Source organism: Podarcis filfolensis (genome assembly GCF_964270895.1).
Source record: "Podarcis filfolensis genome assembly, chromosome: 12".
Classification (NCBI taxonomy): Eukaryota; Metazoa; Chordata; class Lepidosauria; order Squamata; family Lacertidae; genus Podarcis; species Podarcis filfolensis.
The window spans coordinates 56,797,609-56,818,387 of record NC_139614.1 but is presented as its reverse complement, the minus strand read 5'-3'; the positions used below and the strand labels follow the sequence as shown (position 1 = coordinate 56,818,387).

General features: G+C 53.9%; 1 protein-coding gene across 7 annotated transcripts; it reads right to left on the bottom strand.

The window, feature by feature from the left end:
- Positions 1 to 1,422: 1,422 nt before the first annotated feature.
- Positions 1,423 to 18,880, bottom strand: LOC310746043 (uncharacterized protein). 7 transcript variants are annotated; one of them, XM_083579664.1, is made up of 6 exons: positions 18,780 to 18,880; positions 13,902 to 14,053; positions 12,571 to 12,683; positions 11,382 to 11,492; positions 10,839 to 10,952; positions 1,423 to 9,804 (listed from the first exon to the last, which is right to left on the bottom strand). In XM_083579664.1, exons 3-6 carry the CDS (start codon positions 12,599 to 12,601, stop codon positions 8,180 to 8,182), a joined length of 1,881 nt encoding a protein of 626 aa, XP_083435790.1. In that variant the 5' UTR covers positions 12,602 to 12,683; positions 13,902 to 14,053; positions 18,780 to 18,880; the 3' UTR covers positions 1,423 to 8,179. The 7 variants fall into 7 exon arrangements, with proteins under 7 accessions (XP_083435790.1, XP_083435788.1, XP_083435793.1 ...); XM_083579662.1 differs by lacking the exon at positions 18,780 to 18,880 and adding an exon at positions 18,438 to 18,758; XM_083579667.1 differs by lacking the exon at positions 18,780 to 18,880 and adding an exon at positions 18,438 to 18,758 and having other exon boundaries at positions 12,571 to 12,680.
- Between the last annotated feature and the right edge of the window lie 1,899 nt (positions 18,881 to 20,779).

Genomic DNA, 20,779 nt, shown 5'->3' with positions numbered 1-20,779 from the left:
TGGTTCAAATCCCCAGTTGGGGATGAAGGTCGCAGAATGTGGACTCGGGCCGTTCACCGACTCCCAGCCTAACTTACCTTGCAAGGTTTGTTGTTAAAGGGATTCAAGGAGCAGGTGGAGAACCACATACACCACTTGGAGCTCCTTAGAGAAAAAGGTGGGGTGTGAATGCAGTAAAATATTTCCTGGGAGACCCTCATCTCCTATCAGAGCATTTGAGGCATGCAGGTTACCCAGGCACTGCCATACTTTGAGGGAAGTTGCACCTGGGTGTTCCTCAAAGTTCTTGGAGAAAGGGCCCCCCTAGCCTAAAACTCAGTGGCATCTTTTTTTTATGTTACACCAAATAGCAAATAAGGTTTTTTCTGCTGCTCCAGGGGGGAGAACCCAAACCGATGGATTCAAAGAAAGGGAATTCAGACTGAACCTTAGGAAGAGCTGACATTAAGAGCTGTTTTGACAGTGGAAAGGACCCCCTCAGAAGGTGGTGGACTCTCCTTCATTAGGGGTTTTTTAAATAAGAGGTTGGATGATGATAATATAATAATTTATTACTTATACCCTAGGTTTCCCCAGCCACTCTGGGCGGTTGCCAACAAAATATTAAAAGCACAGTAAAACATCAAATATTAAAAGCAGGGGGCTGCCTTCAGATGTCTTTTAAAAGTCAGAGTGTTTTTATTTCCTTGACATCTGACGGGAGGGCGTTCCACAGGCGGGTGCCACTACCGAGAAGGCCCTCTGCCTGGTTCCCTGTAGCTTCACTTCTCACAGGGAGGGAATCGCCAGAAGGCCCTCGGAGCTGGACCTCAGTGTCTGTGGGACTGAAGGATGGGGGTGGAGACGCTCCTTCAGGTATACTGGGCCGAGGCCGTTTAGGGCTTTCAAGGTCAGCACCAACACTTTGAATTGTGCTCAGAAACATACTGGGAGCCAATGAAGATCTTTCAGGACTGGTGTTATGTGGTCTCGGCGGCCGCTCCCAGTCACCAGTCTGGCTGCCGCATTCTGGATTAGTTGCAGTTTCCGGGTCACCTTCAAAGGTAGCCCCATGTAGAGTGCATTGCAGTAGTCCAAGCGGGAGATAACCAAAGCATGCACCACTCTGGCAAGACAGTCTGTGGGCAGGGAGGGTCTCATCCTGCGTACCAGATGGAGCTGGTAGGCAGCTGCCCTGGACACAGAACTGACCTGCGCCTCCATGGACAGCTGTGAGTCCAAAATGACTCCCAGGCTGCACACCTGCTCCTTCAGGGGCACAGTTCCATCTTCAGGGATTCTTGAGCTGCAATTCCTGCATTGTAGGGGGTTGGACTAGATGACCCCCAGGTTCCCTGCCAACCCTACAATTCTGGGGCTGTACGTCTTCTACCCACAAGACCATGCCAGTGTCTCGCACACAAGCAGGACGCTCACTCCAGCAACTGTAAGAAAGCCTTTATTGCAAACAAACATAGCTCAGAAAATAATAATAAAACATAATAATTATTATAATAATACATCTGGAATAGCCCTAAGGGGCCCGTCTGGGTTAATGGGGATGAAGTTATCAACATGTCGTAAAAGGAGGCAACTCATGGAGGAGGCAGGGGGAAGGGGGGGCAAGGGAGGGGGCTTTCTGGCAATGTCACAGAAATGTTTCCAGCCAACTATTGTTGGCTTGTTCCCCCGTCTCCCTCTCCAGGCTGGCTGCCCCCCACCCAACTGCAACCTCATTCCATCGGCCGGCTGCCTGCCTGGGCCAGAACTTGGAGGACCCCAACATTGCCAGATAGAAACCTTCCTCCTCCAGGCTACAGAGGGAGTCATGATTTATATTGGGGGGTTCAGGGATCTCCCGGCCCCAAATGTCCAGCTGAAATCCGGATGGGTCAAGCAAGTCCAATGCAAGCGGTCGGCAGCGGGTCCGGGACAAACAAAAAGTATTTTCAGCACACGACGGGGCTATTCGCTCATGGGTTTTGCCACGCTTCCGTGGGATGCCACGATGGCTGCGAATGTAATGTCCTTTATCGAAAGGAGGAGGCAAGTTAATGGCGGGTCAGGACAGGCTAACTGAACCCTCCATGTGCAGAGGTGATATAGGATGGCCCCCCTTGGCCGGTGGGGGGGAGAGACACGCAGCGGACAACAGAGAAGGGCCATTGCCATCACGCCCAGGAGTCTGGCTGGCTGGCCTCTCTACTGGAGACAGAGTGCTGGGACCCGGTTCTGATTCTGCAAGGCAATGGTGTTCTTCGATCCTACTTAACTTTTGTGGGTTCACCTGCCGCGGACACCTGCAGCGCCAAACTGCAAATGTCCAGGGCAAGGGGGTGTCAGGCACGAGGCTTTGGCTTCATGCTCCAGAGCACAGAGGGGGCCTGGAAGCGGTTCTCCCCCAGCTCGGCTGGGCCCACGCTGCTCCCCAAAGATTCTCAGCCTCTCCGGCCTTTTCTGCCTCTGCCTAGTCGCCCCTCCAAGCCACAGAACAAAACGACAGACAAGCACAGAAGCTACAAGGAGCTTACATTGGCCATGCACAAATTAAGCCTGTTCGAAACCGGTTTAAGCCACTGGGAGGTCCTGCACACAGGAATCCTGGAGAACTGAGGTTTTGTAGAGGTTTATATTTTAGGGAGCCTCGTCTTCATAGAAGCAACAGTCCAGATCAAACTCAAGTTGGCAATGATTTAAGCCCCACTGAACAGGGGCTGGGGAAACTGAGTTAAAATAACGCACAGAGATTTTTTTTTTTTTTTAATTTCAGTGGGGGAAAATTATCACAAAGAGACCTGCTGCTGGAAATTCTTAAAGGGCCAAATGTTTTGATAACACCTTCATTGATGTGATGGCTTTGTTAAAAAACCTAGCATCGCAGTTCAATGGGCTTTGATTTCTGATTTGCAACTACATAAAGGAGAACACAAAACACTTTGCTCCAACATGCAAAGGAGTTCTGGTTTGCTAGCACCATGACATGCCCAACAAATCAACTTCCCCGAGTCAAATATTTCCAGTATCCTCCACCTGAGAAGGCTTAAAATGTCAAAGGCCTCCACTGGGACACTTCCCAAAGTGCATCTGGGACATGTTTTGCACACCGATGCAAGTTTGCTCTCCTCCTTTAAGCAACTGCAAATCAGAAATCACAAGCTCTATCACACTGCAATGCTAGGTTTTCAGTAAGGCGGCCACCGAGGAATTTTGATTTTGTCAAAAGATAGCTTGGTCCATCAAGGATTTATATTATTGTGTTTATGAGATGTTAATGTCATTGAAATATAAACTGCATTTTCTTTACACACGTTTTACCTTAACTGGGCGGGGGGGGGGAGGGACTGAGTCACCTAGTTTTTGTGAAGGATAAAAGTCCCATCGCTTTCAATGAGTCTTTGCCACAACTAGCTGAACTGGGACTCCAGAGAGTCTCCTACTCGGGTGCAATGGCAGTTAAACAGGTTCTGAGCCAGTTTAAAATGTACGATGGAGGCAGATCCAAAAAGGGAGGTTCTGACTGAAGCACGGCTGGACTTGGAGCAGGGGCGCTCAGAACCATCTAGTCGTCTTACACTCTTTCTTTCAGGGATCCCACATGCCCAGCCATTGCTCAGTTCATCCTGTCTGTCAAACTGCAGGGCAGGAAGAAGCGAGGACCACTTTGCCCCAACCAGCAACCTTCCTTCTCTTCCAGTTACTCTCACTGAAGTATTGGTGTGGGGTTGGTGTTTGTTTGTTTTGCATGTCCTCAGATATTCTGCCTTGGGGAGGAACCTGCGGTTGGACCGTAAGGAGCAACCAGGGAATGGCACAAGCAAGACCCCATCGCCTGCCCATGTCAGTTTCCCCCTTCACTCCTCAATTAGCAGGCCCGTGACAGGCCAACGTTTGGCAGCTGCAGCCTTGAGCAGCATGCGATAAGCTTCGCCTGTTGCATTTTCTGCCTGTGACACAGCCGTCCAGGATGCGGGTGGGACAGCAACTAGGGAGGCAGCTGTTCAACGGAAAGGAGCCAAGAAGTCGCCACGGGATAGCAAGACGTGTGATGCTGAGGCCACTCCAAGGCTGCTGCCTAGTTGGTGAAGCTCCTTATAAGCAAAACCAGGTTGAAAGACGCTAAGAGCCCACTGGCGGCTGCAGCAGGGATCCCGGTGAGTCCGGGTATCTCTGCAGCTGCGAAAGAAACACTTAAGCTACTATGGGTCGCAAGGAACCAAGGGGGGTGGGATGCCAGTGACCCAGAGCCTGCAACAGAAGGCTTCTTGATAAGCTTTGCATCAATCGAGGAACTAACGCCCCCCCAACACAAACACAATAGACTGGGTATCGCCAATGGCGAGGGGAGAAATGTAAATTAGAAACTCCTCGTCAAGGTCCAAGCAACCAGGCCTCGAGGAAAGACCCACCAACACCCCTTTGCCTACCTAATCTGGGCTATGAGCAAGAGGGCAAGTGCACTTCAGGAAGTTTTGTCTGCAGGACAGAGAGCTCAAGCAAGCTAGGGTAAGCAAAAATGCATGGCAAGGAAGGGCAGGGAGGAAACGGCTCCCCGTAAAACAAGACGCACACACAGGCCCCCCAAACGCAACAGAATTTCACTGGGGCACACAAGAGTCCAGCCTATCCGACACCCCACCTGCGGCTTTAGTAGCCACCGGTGGCTCCGAAGGGAGACGAAAGGAGTTCTTAAGCGGCCTGCGGCCTGGGTCCAGGGATGCCAGGGCTACTTGGAGTGGGGAGGGTGCCTCTGTCACAACCAAGTACCATCTTGTCTAGTTCTAAACGGACCAGAGATGGACTGAAACACTGATGCAGGGGGCTGGGCAGCCCACCTCCCGCATCCTTGGACTGCATAGACAGCACACCACTGGTCTGTCCCCAGAGGCTGGCAGCCAGCTCCCTCTGCTCCTGCCTCCCCCTGCCTCTGCCCCCTCTCACGCCCACCCGCCCTGGCCAGAACAACCCGCTTGGGTTTCAGCATGCAACCGGGGAAATGCCAAGCAAGCACGTCTGCGCCAACGTGTTCCCCCCAGAACACTCCCTACAGCACAGAACACAAAGGTGAAGGCCAAACAACCGGACACAAACACAAGGACTGAAAAGAGCTTTCTTGGCTGCCCACAACCCCAATTGTTCTTTTGCTCCCTCCTCCCCAAAGGGGTTGGTGCCCAACGCCTCCTCCCAGAAAACACACACATTGCATTTAAGTCACCAGCCCCAAAAGATCCACCAGGCACAAGCAGAGCATCTCTTTTCCCCACGGGTGCGCTGGACCCAGGATTGCCACCAAGGGCTTCTCTAAAACCCTGTGCAAGAAGGGGCCCTTTGCAGAGTGGAGAGCTACCTTCTCCAGTTGGGATCCCTTCATAGCAGCTCAGGTGGTTTAGGAGTGAAGGCTTAGCCTGGAGCGAATGCCCAGCCTGGAGAAGGGAGCCTGGGAGGGAGGTGGGGCGTTTGACGTTCCTGTGGCCAGAGCTGACCCAGGTTTTTCTCCAGCCTCCTGGGGAAGGGGCGGCTTTTACTCAGAGCCAGGAAGCTGCACAGTGCATCCCTCCCAACTGCAGAAGACCCCTGCATCTTGGCACCCCAGGTACTTTCCCCACCCCCAGAGACATCAGAGCGGGTCCTTGAGAGGTGGGAGCAAACCATTCCCCAAACAGTAAAGGATCAAACATTAATTCGCCAGCCTCGCTCTGGGTCGGGGGCAACGTGTAACCGGACGAGAAGCATCAGCCACAGGGTCTCCCGCCTTTGCATTGCAGCCACAGGGAGCTTCCCCTTTGTTTGGACCCATAAGTACGTAAACCCTTTGCACGCTCCCCCCGCCAAAGCCACACACAAAAATGGCTGATAGCTAGAGGGATGGAGATACAGACACCTTAGAGGATCCAATCAATTTATCAGCTGTGTTGCATGTATATCCTGGCTCTCTCATGCTTCTCTTTCCACCCGCTTTCTCCTTGGGCATTTTGCACTTTTCTGGAACGGGGGGGTGTCTTTGCCCCCCCCCGCCACCTGGGCTTCCCCCCCAGACACACAGATTCTCTTCCTTTGGGCAACTCAGCATCTCAACCAGCCTTTGCCTGCTGGGCCTGGTGGGAGCTGGGAATCCAAGAGCACTTGCGGGGCCTCAACTGGGCACAGTCTGGCCAAGACAACCTGACAGCCTGCGGCCCCTCAAGGAAAGAAGAGCCAGTGTTGTCTGGGGCACGCAGTTTCCACACCTCCTGGACACCTTTGGGGCTCTCGTGCCTCTTGTATCCCACAACTCTCTCCTCTGCCACCCGATTGTGCCCTGCCCACGGCTTCTAAAGCACCTGGCCCGGTTTTATGTGCAGTCAACACCCTCCCCACCACGACGCCACCCTCCAACCAGGACTGGTTGACAAAGTGGGCCGAGGATCTGAGAGCTTAAGGCACAGATTCCCCCTCTCGTTGCCCGGGGTCCTTTTTCTAAGGGGTGGCATCCCGAGGGGAGGTTTGGGGGCCTGCTCTGCAAAGCAGGGGAGGAACAAGCAGCCCATTGGCACGCCCCAAAACCAACTTGGCTGCCCACTGAGCCAACGCAGCGAGCCCTCTGGCCCATCAGGCCAGCGCGGTCTCTGCAGACCAGTCAACACACCATGGGGAAGCCAGAGGGGCAAGCCACGCGGCAGAAGGCAGAACCGAGGTCAAGGGGGCCTAATGGGGGTCACATGTAAAGTGCTTCGGCTGCTTCTCCTGCCCCACAACCCAGCCTTCCCGAGAGGAGGGACCCCTGGACATCCCTCCCCTCCTCCTCCTCTTTGGTCAACGCTTCCATACCTCATCCACGCCTACACTACAGACCGACCTTGGCCCCAGCCTGGCGCCCGCGGGGTGTTTTGGAGCACAACTCCCACCAGCTACGGGATTTGTGCCCCAAAGCACCTGGAGGGCACCAGGCCTGGGGAAGGCAGCTTTGGACGCTTCTAGGCCACCAGTTGCTTCCCACCAGCACCGCCCCCCCCCCTCCGCAGACTGAAGACGAAGGAAGCCCAGCTCTCCTCGCGGAGTGGACTTTGCTGCTTGCGCCCAGGATCCAGACCGCTCCGTAGCAACGCGCCGCTTCTGAAGCATGCTGAAGTCCTCCTCCCCCCTCTGCCAGTCTTTGGAGGGGAGGGGCTTCTTCCCTCCTTCAACCACCCGCCCCGCTTTTCCGTGAAAAGGCAAAGCATGCAGAGTGCCATCGGGCAGGAGAGGCGTCAAGAGTCTGCTCTGCCCGCGAGGAAGCAGGGGAGTGTGGAGATTATGGGCAAGGGTTCTTGGCACAAGTTCGCCCCCTCCCCACCCCCGGAAAATCCAACCATCCGTGTTGCTCCTGCAGCAGACTGATAATGTTCCTCGTCACCCGAATCTCCTGCATTCGGTATCCTCGGCTGCGCAGGGCAAACGAGAGAAATGAGCCCGGGATCTGGTAGGCAGCAGAGCCCGTTGCCTGCAGAGTCCAGCAGCGGCTGTTCCTGTGGTTCTTTTGTGCTGGTCAACTCTGGCTGGCCTCGCACGGCAGCTAAGGCATCTCCCAGTTTCACACGTAGGACGTTGTCCTCTCCTGCACCCGCCACTCTGGACCCCAAAGGCGAGAGATTCCAGGTGGAATTTGCTAGGCGACAGCAGGCATGTGGAAGGAGGGGAAGAAAGCAGGTCCTCTCCAGAGTCCTCTTTTCAAAGGAAGGCCCTATAACGTTGCTGCCTGCCAGTCTGGAGACGCTGCCTGCTCGCAGGGCCCCGTTCACCTCCCCGGGGGAGGCAGTTTTCCGCCGCATCTGTGCTGCATGAGGCGGTCGAGGGGAGTTCCGCTGGTTCCTGGGGTGGAGGGAGGCAGATGTGGTACATGGCGGGGGGGGGGCGGATTGTAGGGATGAAGAAAATACACTTGGCACAATGACACCCCCGCGGGCTCAAGCTTCTAGGGGGAGAAGTCTGGTGGCACTGCAAGAAAGATTGATCTTTTTCTGTGCCAGGAGATGCAGGAGCAAAGAGGGGGGTTTTGCACGTGTCTCAAGATTTGGGGGGGTCGGTGCAGGCTGAGGGCTCTCCTGTCCACAATACATGCATGAGCCCCACCGCCTTGCCCCACCGCCGAGGGCTGTTTATGTGTGGGAGGTCCTTTGTGGGGAGGGCCAAGCCCAGCCCCCACCAATCTGTGCTTGCACAGCGCCCGTCTTTGGGGAGGAGGAAACTATCGCAGGGAATCCGGGATGGAGCAGAGTCTCGGGTTGGGGGCGGCGGGGTGGCCCTGGGCCCCCTGCTGGAGCTGCAGGGTGCGGGTCGGGCACGGGATGCCCAGCCAGGCGCGCCCAGGCGCGTCCCTGGCACCCGCCTGGAGCTGCCCCAGGTGCGGAGGGTGAGGAATGACCAGGGAGGCCCTGCTGGCGTGGCAGAGGCAGTGGAGCATTTCGCTGGGGGCATCCAGCCGCGGTCCCACCAGGCTCTTGGGCTTGGTGGTGATGGGCTGCGGCTGCCCCATGGGCACCACGGAATGGGCGCTGGAGGTGGGCAGCGCCGGCAGGCTCAGCCGGCGCTGGCAGTGGAGCATCTCAGCGTGGGGGTCCATCACGGCCGGCGGGGCACTCAGCTTCGGCCCTTGCTCCGAGCCGGGGGCCACACCCTGGAGGTGTCCAGCGGGGCCCGCTGCTGCGTGGGGACCGGGTGGAGGGTCCGCGGGAAGAGACTGTGGCCCATGAGGGGCTCCGTGCTGTTGCTGCTGCTGGGGCTGCTGCTGCTGCTGTTGTTGTTGTGGCTGCTGCGCCTGCTGCCCGGAGGGGGCAGCCCGATGGACGCCCGGAGTGGGGTCCCCGGGCAGATCCTGGCGGGGGGCTGGCGTGGCCCTCTGCGCGGCCGAGGTGGGGTCCCCGGGGAGCGGGGCCTGCTGCTGGAGGCCGGGAGCCACCGCCAAGAGGGCTCCGGCCAGGGGGTCAGCTCCCAGGACCTGCCTGTGGGTCCTCTGGTGCGCTCGGAGGGCCGACTCTCCCTTGAAGCGCTTGGGGCAGCAGGAGCAGGCGTGGGGCCTCTGCTGGGAGTGGGTGCGCTGGTGGGCAGCAAGGTTGCCCTTCTGGCTGAAGCGGCGGCCGCAGGTGGCGCAGGGGAAGGGCCTCTCGCCCGAGTGGATGCGGCGGTGGGTGATGAGGTTGGCGCGCTGGTTGAAGCGCTTCCCGCACTCGGTGCAGGCGAAAGGCTTCTCGCCCGTGTGGATCCGCTGGTGGGTGATGAGGTTGGGCCGCTGGCTGAAGCTCTTCCCGCAGACGTTGCAGGGGAAAGGCTTCTCCGTCTGGCGGCTGCCCCGCGGCACGGGCGTCTTGGGCTCCGGGGCGATCAGCCCCTCCTGGACGGCGTGGGTGCGCTGGTGGGCCGCCAGGTTGGCCTTCTGGCTGAAGCGCTTGCCGCAGCGCAGGCAGGGGAAGGGCCGCTCGCCCGTGTGGACCCGCTGGTGCGTCAGCAGGTTGGGGCGCTGGCGGAAGCGCTTGCCGCACTCCAGGCAGGGGTAGGGCTTCTCGCCCGTGTGGATGCGCCCATGCGTGATGAGGCCCTGCTTCTGGCGGAAGCACTTCCCACAAACCACGCAGGCGAAGGGGCCCGAGCCCAGGCCCTGAGAGGGGCGCCCGGGGCCGCACAGGCCCGGCTCGCACGAGGCCGCTTCCTCCTTCTTGACACGAGGCTGCTGCGCCCGCAGCTGGGCGGCGTTGGGCGCCAGGAAAAGGCCCGCTCGGGAGCTGTCGGGGAAGAGCTGGTAGCGCTCCAAGCTGGCCACAAAGCCCTTCTGGCCACCTTCCTCCTCCTTGATGGCCTTGCCGCGGCCGGCTGCTCCTGAAGGGGGCGGGAAGAGAGAAAGGGAGAAAAAGAGGTGGAAAGGAAGCATGAGAAGGGGCGAGAGGAACACAGCACAAGGAGGCCTTTGCAGAAGAACGGAGGAGCTTCGTTTTGTGCACCAATTCTCCAGGAAAAAGAATCAAAGGCCACTCCTAAGTTTATGAGAGAATGTATAAAGCAATCTGGGATATGGTAGGCATGGTTAAGCTTGCATATATGGTGAGAACCAGACAGGGCAGACGACAAGGCAATGTATTTATCAATTAATGGACTGTTTTTACAATAAACTGAAGTCATAAGGTGCAGGATAACGTAAGCCCACTTGTGTTACTTGGAGCCTGGTGGTATTAATTAATTATTATTTTTATTTTGGTATGGAACTTTGCTCCTATATGTTTATTTCTAGATATTCCTTTCTGCTTTTATCTGGCTTCTGTTGCTATACTTGCTATGTCATAAATATATGTAAACAATAAGAAACCAACTAAATAAGAAGAATAAGGAGGTATGCCATGAATGTTTGGGGCAAGGCTGCTGGGGGAGTGAAAAGGTCCACAACATGCCGTATTTTTATGCAGGCAACAATCCAGACAACATCCAGCCTATACATTCAGGGCTGGGAGGGGGGCAAACCATTTTTTTTAAAGAATAAATGGGTTGTTCTTATCCGCCTGTCTCAAGAGACAATGGAGTGCACCTCCAGGGGTGAGGTCAAACGGCTGGCAAATCACAGCACCTGCTGTGGCTGCAGAGAATGGTAAATAAATGGGTGCCTTATTATTTTATAATAATGGGTGCCTTTATATAATGGGTGCCTTTATTATTTTAGAACAGAAGTGGCTCTCCCAAATATCGTCAGGCTCACCACTCCCTTCAGTCCCCTTCACCAGCAGAGTCCCTGGCCAGGGATTATGGGACTTGAAGTCCAGTGTCATGTGAAGGGCCACAGGCTCCCTGCCCATTGGCCTGGCAACCAAAACTGCTGCTGGAGTCAACCAATAGGCAATAGCCTCTGCTGGATGGCTCCTCACCTTGGCAGGAGCCTGTGCACAGCTTGCCTTCCTCCAGCTTCTGGCGATCCGTGACGCCAAGCTCTTCCCACCGTTCAATCCAGGATAAGCTCTCGGGTTTGAAGAACCGGTAGCCTGGCACAGGGAAGAAGTGGTTAGTTTTGATGCACTCTGTCTGTGAAAAACCTGCCCTTGCCTTCTTGGCGAACAGGAAGACTTGGGAGAAGAAGAAGGGGCCACACCTGCAGAGTGACCGAAGCCAAAAGGTACCACAGGCATTGTCTGCCAAGGGCCTCCAGAAACTCTGGCCGTGGCCTCCGTGGCTTTTATCTCTGTTTCAGCCCCCTTAATTCCACACACTCAACCCCAGAACCCTCAACCCTACTCTTAAGAATTATTCAGAACAGGAGTTCTGAATACGACCCACTAAGGAATATGATAACGCAATAAAATCAGAAACAGTTAACAATTAATTGCACAAATATTCCAAACCAAATTTAGTTCGGTTAATTCAACAAAACTGATGAAGGTGATCCAGTGCTCCCACTCTGCTTAGTGGCTTACCTGGGCAGGGATCTGTTGGAATCCCTCTGCTAGAGTCCAGCTGATCTCCAACACACTGCTCTCCAGCACGCTCGATCCGAGACAGGAGATCAGGTTTGAGAACCGGGTAGCCTGGAGAGGGAGGAACACCATTACGCTCCATTGCGGTGGCTTTTAAAAGGCTGACTCAGGTTTCCACACCTGGCACAGAGAAAGGAGCACTCCTTGAATGCAGATGCGTTGGAGAGGGGGCCCCTCTGTACCCCACCACACCCCAGGACAGGATCTTAAAGGTAGAGGGTTTCTTTCTGGGAAAAATATCTACCACAGAATCACATCTACACACAGAGGCAAATGGATGGCAAGCTGATGGAGGAAAGGACTATTAATGGCTATTAGCCATGGTGGCTCTGGTCTGCCTCCACAGTCAGAGGCAGCGATGCTTCTGAATCCCAGTTGCCAGAAGCCAAAGAACGGGGGAGAGCTGCTGTTGTGCTCAGATTCTGCTTGCGGGTTTTTCCCATGACGGGCATCAGGTGGGGCCATCAGGATTCTGGGCTGGATGGGCCACTGGCCGGATCCAGCAGGCTCGTCTTGTGTTAAGCAACCCCAAGAGACTCCTGCACCAAAGCAGACTCAGCCAGCCGTCACCAAACATGCTCTTGAAACCTCAGAGCTGGGCTCCAACATCACAAGCTAGGTGGGAGCTGTGCTGGCTCTTCACCTGGGAGGCCTCTGCTGCCTGGAGTGGAGACCTAACAACTGGCAGGAAAGAGGCTGACAGACCCTCTGGCCCTCACAATACAGCCGTACCTTGGATCCCAAACGCCTTGTGACTCAAACATTTTGGCTCCTGAACACCGCAACCCCAGAAGTGAATTTTCCGGTTTGCGAACCTTCTTTGGAGCTCAAATGTCCAACGCAGCTTACACGGCTTCCAATTGGCTGCAGGAGCTTCCTGCAGCTAATGAGAAGCCGTGCCACGGTTTCCAAATGTTTTAGAAGTCAAATGGAGTTCCAGAACGGATTCCGTTCGATTTCCGAGGTACCACTGTATTAGCTATCTGCAGTTGCACGGTAGTTTCTCTGCCCCTCTTGAGCAGAGCCAGCGTGAACGAGGAGCCGAGCCTTTCTGAGGCTCCCAACAGGCAAGACAACAAAGCATTTGGCAAGCAACTGCCCCCCCCAAACAAAACCAGCGGCGTCTTACCCAGGGAAGTGACCAGCTCGTAGTTCTCCATCACCACACCCACCGACTCCTTGCGGATTCTCTGGGACCTCCTCCAGGGAGACGCAGACCAGGGCAGGCTCAGACGTCACCTGCTGCGACAAGATGGACTGGTCAGCGTTTGCCCTGCTTTGAGGAAGCCGCCTCAGGACCAAGAAGCCCAACCCGGGAGTGGCAGGAGCCGCCTTATACCAAAGCCACAGCCTCAGACAAGCAGGGATGGGCAGCGAGATGCTCCCCGGATGTGGCTGGACTACAACTCCCATCAGCCCCACCAGCATGGCCAGGGTGGCTATGCCCCGCCTCAAAAGTTGAAGGCAACAATGCATCCAGAGGGCTCTGGGGCTCATGCTCTGCTCTCTGGTTTCCCACTGAGGCATCTAGGTGGCCACAGTGAGGACAGGATGTTTATGGCCAATGGCCAGGAATGACAGGAGATGCTTTCAAGGACTGAACCTGGGACTTTCTGCATTCAAATATAATAATAAATAATAATTTATCACTTATACCCCGCCCATCTGGCTGGGCTTCCCCAGCCACTCTGGGCGGCTTCCAAGCAAATATTAAAATACAGTAATACATCAAACACTAAAAGCTTCCCTAAAGCAGGTGTTGTGCCACTGAGGACCCAGCAGGAACACTACAGGTTCATGATGGGGAGAAAGATTAGACGCAGCACCTCCAATAACTGAAATGTGGAATTGCTAACAAAAAAATATGTCACTTGTCCCTCAGATCAGCCTCCATGCCTGAGGACTGGAAAGTATCCATTGTGTCAATGGTTTTTGTAAAGGGATCTAAGGGGGATCCTGGAAATTACAGGCTGGTTGGCTTAAAGTCTGTCCTTGGAAGACTGTTGTAAAGTATTGTTGCAAGATAAAATATCAAAGCTTATAGGAGGAGGAGCCATACCGAAGCTAGACTGGGTGGGGCACTGGCCTGATCCTGCAGGCTCCGCTTAGGTTCTGTGCGTATGTTGTGTGTGCTTCGCATTGGGGGGCCCCATCCCCACCATATCTGTGGGAGGAAGCCCTGCATGCCTAGTTGCATCCAACTGGAGCCAAGCCATGCCCATCAAAGTGCACAGGGCGGGGATATTCAACATGGCGCCCTCCAGAAGATGATGGCATCCCATCAGCCCCAGGCAGAATGGTCAATGTTCAGGGCTGATGGGAGTCCAATGGCATCTGCTGGAGGGCCAATTAGGGTACAGGCACTGAGGAGCCTTCCCCAAGCAAGGCGTCGGAAGGCAAGAAGCAGCTGCCCCAGAGAGCTCCAACCCACGGCTCAGACTCCCCCTGCCCTCACCCTACCTGGGCAGCCCCCTTTGCAGGCATTTCCTAGGACAGTTATCCAGGGAGGGGAGACCATGTTTCTCCTCGGCATCTGAAAGGCAAACGGGATTCGTCTTGCGAGTCTGACCATCCTTCTGGCGGCTTATTTTTGCTGCTCTTTCTGAAAGGCCCTGCATCAACCAGGAGGAGAAGAGGTTAAGCAAACAGGGTGCTGAGGCCCAGCGTAACCCAAGCGCCCTGCAAATCATCTAGCTTTGCTCAATTTCTCTGAGTCTCTGTGCAAAGCGAACGGCTTGGTTTTTTGCTGTTTTGAAAGCACTAGATTCAACCGTTGGGGCTCTGGCTGGCCAGCCGCCATGAGAACAGCAGCTGGACTAGATGGGCCACTGGCCACTAGCAGATTCTTCTTATGTTCATTGCTGTATACCAAACACAGAAACTCAAGAAAGAATATACATTTCATAAGCTCATTTGCAGCCTCTGGGAGACAAGCCGGCGCAATAAAAGGTACCCTTTCACTTGGAAAGGCTTGCAGGGGAGACAACAGCACAGACAGGCTGCCAGGTCTCCTCTCTGTTTGCAGACACAGAGACACCACTTGGGGAGGTGGGGAGAGAGACATGTGAACTGCAAGACCATAGAGAACGTGAAAGGAAGCAGCAGCAGGTGCCAAAGAAAAGGTTGAGGACTACGGTAGCAGAGTCAGGGACTAGATGGCCCCTGGGGGTCCCTTCAAACTCTGCAATTCTACGGTTCCTGCCCAGAAATATAGATGATGCTATAGCTGCTACGTTTCGTATGCTAAGGAGCCTGGGTCACTCCGTATCAAAAAACAAAGAAAAGGTGAAGGAAACCACAACCCAAACAAGCAGAAGCCTCTTCCTGATGAGTTTCCTGGCTGTACACTATTTGTTTTTTTGATATGGGGTGACCGTCCACTATTTAAAAAAATAGTAAGAAGGGATATGGTGGACGGTTGGACTGGATGACCCTGACCAAGTTGGACTGGATGACCCTTTGGGTTGTTTCCATGCCTACAAATTTATGATTCTATAAGAAAGTGGAGGGAGGGAATCTCAACCCCTCCCCCATTACCTCAGGCAATGATAGAGGGCAGAGACAGGCAGGCCAAAGTAACACCCTCTGCTCCCAAATGCTGCAGAGAATTCTGCCAGCAATGATGAGGTTTTTTAAAAAATGCTTTGCCACTGCTTCATAGCAACCACACTGTGTGGTTTTTATTTTACTTGTACACCTTGAAAAGGATTTATAACCTTAGAGGCATAATATGTGTAATAAATAACAGGATAATTCAATGACATTTATGGGCAAGGGATTTAAGACAGGAAACGGAAAGGACTTCTTTGGACGATGCACAATTCACTTGTGGAATTTGCTGCCGAAAGACTCAGTGGTGGCCACTAAAAAGATTAGACAAATCCTTGAAGGCTACTGAATGGCTACTAGAAATGGTGGCTTTCTGCAGTCTCATGGATGCCACAGAATACCTTTGGCTGTGAAGCACTAGCCCACATGAGAGTCCTTGCTTTCGTTTCCCACTTGGGGGCTTCCTGACACAGCAAGACTTCTTTCCCTGAGCCTCTGCAGACACATCTTTCCCTATAGCCTCAGCTGTCTTCTGATCAATTGTCTTTCAACCCTTGCTTTAACTGCCTGATCCCAAGATCTCAGGGCACTGCGGAATCTGACCCAGAAAACACAGCCTTGGAATCTTGGACAGCATCCTGAATGTCGAGGTTCTTTTTTCTTCAAAAAGGTTCCTGCAGAAGTCCCTGGCCCTTAGGCAAGTTACTTTTCATTCATATGGTGGCTTAGGCAGAGTCAAAGGTAGCAAAGCAAACGCTGGAGCTGAGCAGGGATCACAGCGTCTTAGAATTGCAGAGGATCCAAAGGGTCATGTAGTCCAACTTCCTACAATACCAGAATCGCAGCTAAAAATCCCTGGCAGATGGCCATCCAAACTCTGTTTAAAAACCTCAAACAAAGAAGGAAAGTCCACCACCTTCCACGGTGGTGAACCTGGGTTTCAAAACTGAAACTTAATAGCCTGCCCACTGAACGGCAGCTGTACTAAACACACACCCCCCCCGAGTCGCTCAACAAGATGGGGTCACAGCAGAGAAAGTGGACACACGTTAAATGGAAGAGCCTTGGCAAAGGAAATTGAAGAAGAATGTGAATTCTTGAAGAAGAATGTGAAGGACACAGTGAAACACTCTGACCAAGGGAGAGAGGATGCCTTGTTTCAAGGGCCAGGAATCAGCACAAAAGATGGTCTGCGGGGGGTGGGAAAAGGACGGAATTGCCTCCAGCAATGCCACCCCAGGTGCCCACTCTCTCTTGGTCCAGCCTGGCAGACAGAATGAGGAGGGAGCAGCTGTCCAGCCTGCCCCATCATTCCTTCTCAGGCTGCTCCTTACAGTCTCTGGAGGTTCCCATTCCAAAACTGCCTTCTCTGGAAGACAGGTGGAAGCAGGATCTGCTGTTGCGGCCATTCCACAGTTCTTCTGCCATGTCCATTCAAAGACCCATTCCCACAGCCAGAGGAACGCGTCTGGCCAAGACAGTTTTTGCCCATAAGCAAATTACAAAATCTTTCACATAAGGTTTCTTCCACTTGGGAAAGGTGCTCTCTTTCAGACAAAAGCTTTGAAATCTGAACTGATTAATGAGGGGACTAGAAAGACAAATCCCTTCTTAGTACAAAATGTTTAAGGAATCGAAAGTTGTGCAGCAGTTAACCTTATCAAGCTGAGGTTAATCGCTTCCTGCCACACTTTGCTGTCAAGATGGGAAACCCAAACCACGGCCAGAAGCACTCAAGGAAAATCTAGAAGCCAGTTAAGGATCCAGGAAAGAAACTGGAGAACTAGCTCGACAGTGAACAAAGCTCCACTCCTGACAGCCCAAGCTCCTCCAACGCAGCCCCAAAGCCCCACCCGCCAGCCAGCCCCACTGCAGCCTTCCAGCACAACCCACAGAGCAGAAAACAAGCCATTTTTAGCAGCGGACCCAGAAATACAACAGCAATTCCCTCTCTTGTCCCCAGAGGCTGCAAATATCTTTTTGACCTCTGCCATCCGCACGTTTTCCAACTGAACTGCAAGGGCAACTTTCTGCCAAGGCTCAAGGGCTAGAGAGAAATCTTTGCTTTTTTTCCACTCTGGCAACTACCTGCTTCTTTTTTCCAGCACCAGCCTAGCCTGGTTGGAAGAAACCCTCATGTTCTGATGACCAGCATCACATTTCAAAGGCGACTAGGCAAGTCAATTTTAAACTATTTTCCAACTTGGCTCTGATTTGGGGTTGGTAAATCAAAAGAGTCAAAAGTGTTGGCCATTTAAGGCTGCAGTGCTGCACATGCTTTAGCGAGGAAGGTTGATTTGCTGGACGCAATGGAATTTACCTCCACGTAAATGAGCACAGGATTGTGCTGAACATCAACCTCTGAAATTTCCAGTTCTCTAGAAGCTACATCCCACCAACTTGGGACCCTGTATCTTGAAATAATAGGTTGGGGGGTTTTGCACTCAACAGCTAAAACACTTACCCAGGAGAAATTCCCACTTAATTTGATTAAACTTGCTTCACAGTAGACATGCAAAGGATTGTCCTATATTTCTACCACCTCTGCCCTGACTCCAACCAGGGGCAACCAGAGGCTACGTCCATCTATGGAAAAAGTGTGAATGGGCACTAATAACCCCCATTTTACAGGTACAAAGCTGCCAAAGTTCAGGTGAATATGAATGCATACAGAGAGGGGCCCTTTTTGAATTACAGGCATTTCCAGGCTTCCCCATTCAGATAAAAAAAGGCCGCCGTCTCCCTCTTACCCACTGCATCCATCATTTCCACAAATTTGGAAGGCCCCAAAGCACATCTGTCCTCTCAAGGCCCAGGAGGAGGGCTGGGAAGCCTCAACCTAAACCCTAAAGCCCCAGGGCAAGGTTGGCTCAAAATGAACGAATAAGGCGGGAAGGTGGCACCACCCAAAGGTGCCCCAGGGCCCACCCATCGACCCTGGGTAGGGAAACGGGCGATCTGCTCCGGAGCCAGCCTTTTGTGCAGAGGAAACTTCAGGAATTCGGGAGGAACTGGGCGGGGGGGGGGAGGGAGAAATGCATTCGATGCCCGCGGACGCGGAGGGGAGCCCACACCGCCCTATAGGGGTGCCATGGGGGGTGGAGAGCAGCACTCGGGGGGGGGGGCAGAAGGAGAGGAAGGACGGAGGGGCTTTGGAGACCCCCCTCCAGCAGGACCCTCCGAGGGGGTGGCTGAGTGGGGAGGGGGGTGGAGGGTCCAGACCCGGGTTTTACCCAGCTACGCAGGGAGGGCCCCCTCCCTCTTCCCGCGGAGGGGCTTCCCCTCCGCTCCCCCCACCTCAGGCGCCCCCCCACCCGCGAGGCCTCTCCCTCTTTCGGGGGCTGCGCCTTGCACCCCCCCGGCGCCCCTCGGCCCGCCCTTCCCTCGCCCCCGCCCCGCCGCCCGGGCGGCCCCCCGGCCCTCTCCCTACCCCCCCGCCCCGCTCACCAGGCCGCGCGGTGACCCCCTGACCCAGCAGGCGGTGTTGCCATAGCAACACCGTGACGGTCCCCGGCCGTGGCGGACGCGAGGCCCGCGTCACCGACGCATCATCGCCGGGCCCGGTGACCTCACGCGATGACGTCACGCGGCGGAGGGGCGAGGCCTCGTCTTTTCTTTCCCTTTTGCCTCCCCCTTCTCCCCGTCGCCTGTTATATATACATATAGGTGTATATATAGATTATTTTTTATTTTAATAGAGCAGAAAGGACCCGGATGAAGGAACCGGAAAGGCCCGCTCTCTCTCTCCCCCCAAGCCCCGCCCCTTTTCGCCCTCCACAATACACGCACTTCCGCTTCCCTGCTTCTCCTCCCGGACCTTCTTCCTCTTTCTCCCTCCTTACCCCGCCCGGACTCTGAAAGGAGATTGGCGGAAAGGAACCCGCCGCGCGGCATCATGGGAGAGCGAGTTCCCGCCGGGCGCAGAGGCAGGAAATGGGGCGCCGTCCCGTTTGCCCGAGAAGCGTGGGAGGGGAATCTCGCGATGGCGGCCGGGTTTTGCGGCTTAGCTCTCGCGAGAGGCTCTTCCTCTCAGGGCATCATGGGAGAAGTAGTTCTGCGGGAAGCGCATGAGGCCTACATGGGAAGGCCTCAACTCGTTTGCTGCGGGGCGAGAAAGGAGGAGGAGCAGAGCCAACGCCTTACCTGTTAAGCGCAAGGAGACAGTTAAACCACATGACTTCTAAAGAATCCTGGGAACTGCAGTTTGCTAAGGATGCTGGGAATTGTATCACTGTGAGAGAGGAAACTACAGTTCCCAGAGTTCTTTGGGGAAATCCTGTGCTTTGAATGTGTGGTGTGGGATTGTCCTTTCTGGAGGGAATCTCATGTGTCAATTCCAGTGGCTGCCAAACAATCAGGGAGCACTTGCACCTCGGTTCCATAAACTCATCCCCAGTTAAAAAAGCATTATTCAGAACAGTGGTTTGCACGACCCACTAAGGAAGATAACAACACAATAGCATTTGAAATGGTAATAAATAATTGCATATTTATTCAAAATCCAATTAAAACTGTTTAGTTCAATCAGTTCAGCAAAATTCCTTCTACAGCGTCTCCAGAAAATTTTACACATCACTTGGGAAGACAGGCAAACTACTACCACTGTACTGGAAGAAGCAAAGATCACCAGTGTTGAAGCAATGATTCTTCACCATCAACTTTGTTGGACTGGTCATGTTGTGCGGATGCCTGATGATTGTCTTCCAAAGCAACTACTCTATTTCGAAATTAAAAATGGAAAGTGTAATACTGGCGGTCAACAAAAGAGATTTAAAGACACTCTCAATGCTAATCTTAAAAAATGTAGTATAAACACTGACAACTGGGAAACACTGGCCTGCGAGCGCTCCAGTTGGAGAACAGCCTTTCCCAAAGGTGTCCTGGGCTTTGAAGACACTCGAACTCAGGACACAAGGGAGAAACGTGCTAAGAGGAAGGCATGCTTGGCAAATCCACACTGTGATCAGCTCCCACCCGGAAACCTGTGTCCCCACTGTGGAAGGACGTGTGGATCCAGAATTGGTCTCCACAGTCACTTACAGACTCACTGTTAAAACCTTTTTTATGGAAGACAGTCTTCCTCAGCTACGAGGGATCGCCAAAGAAGAAGAAAAAGTTATTTACACCTCCAGAGCCCCACCCGGCTTGATAGCACCCCACTGGGTAATCCCAAACAGCTTTAGGGTTTCCCACTCTGGTTCCGAAGAGGATACTGGACTGGATAGACCACTGGCCTGATCCTGCATGCTGTTCTTGCACAAAATGTACTAACCTTTTATGTTTTCCACAAACATTCTAATAGAACATAGCCAGCAAAACTTGTGGATTCTAAATACCAGCGTGCATGAATCATTGAGGCCACTCCCCACTTTAAAATAAGAATAAACCTGCTTTTGGCTTTGTCACTGCCATCCTGGCTTCTCTGAGAGCCAGTGTGGTGTAGTGGTTAAGAGCGGTAGTCACGTAATCTGGGGAACCGGGTTCGAGTCTCCACTCCTCCACCTGCAGCTGCTGGGTGACCTTGGGCCAGTCACACTTCTTTGAAGTCTCTCAGCCCCACTCACCTCACAGAGTGTTTGTTGTGGGGGAGGAAGGGAAAGGAGAAGGTTAGCCGCTTTGAGACTCCTGAAGGGGAGTGAAAGGCGGGATATCAAATCCAAACTCTTCTTCTTCTTCTTCTTCCTCTGGCTAGGAAGGGGACCAAACTGGCCACCGGCAACTTGACCTCCAAAATGCCAGGTTCATGAAAGAGGCTCCCCAGCAGGCGTTGGGAAACTGCAAGGCTCAGG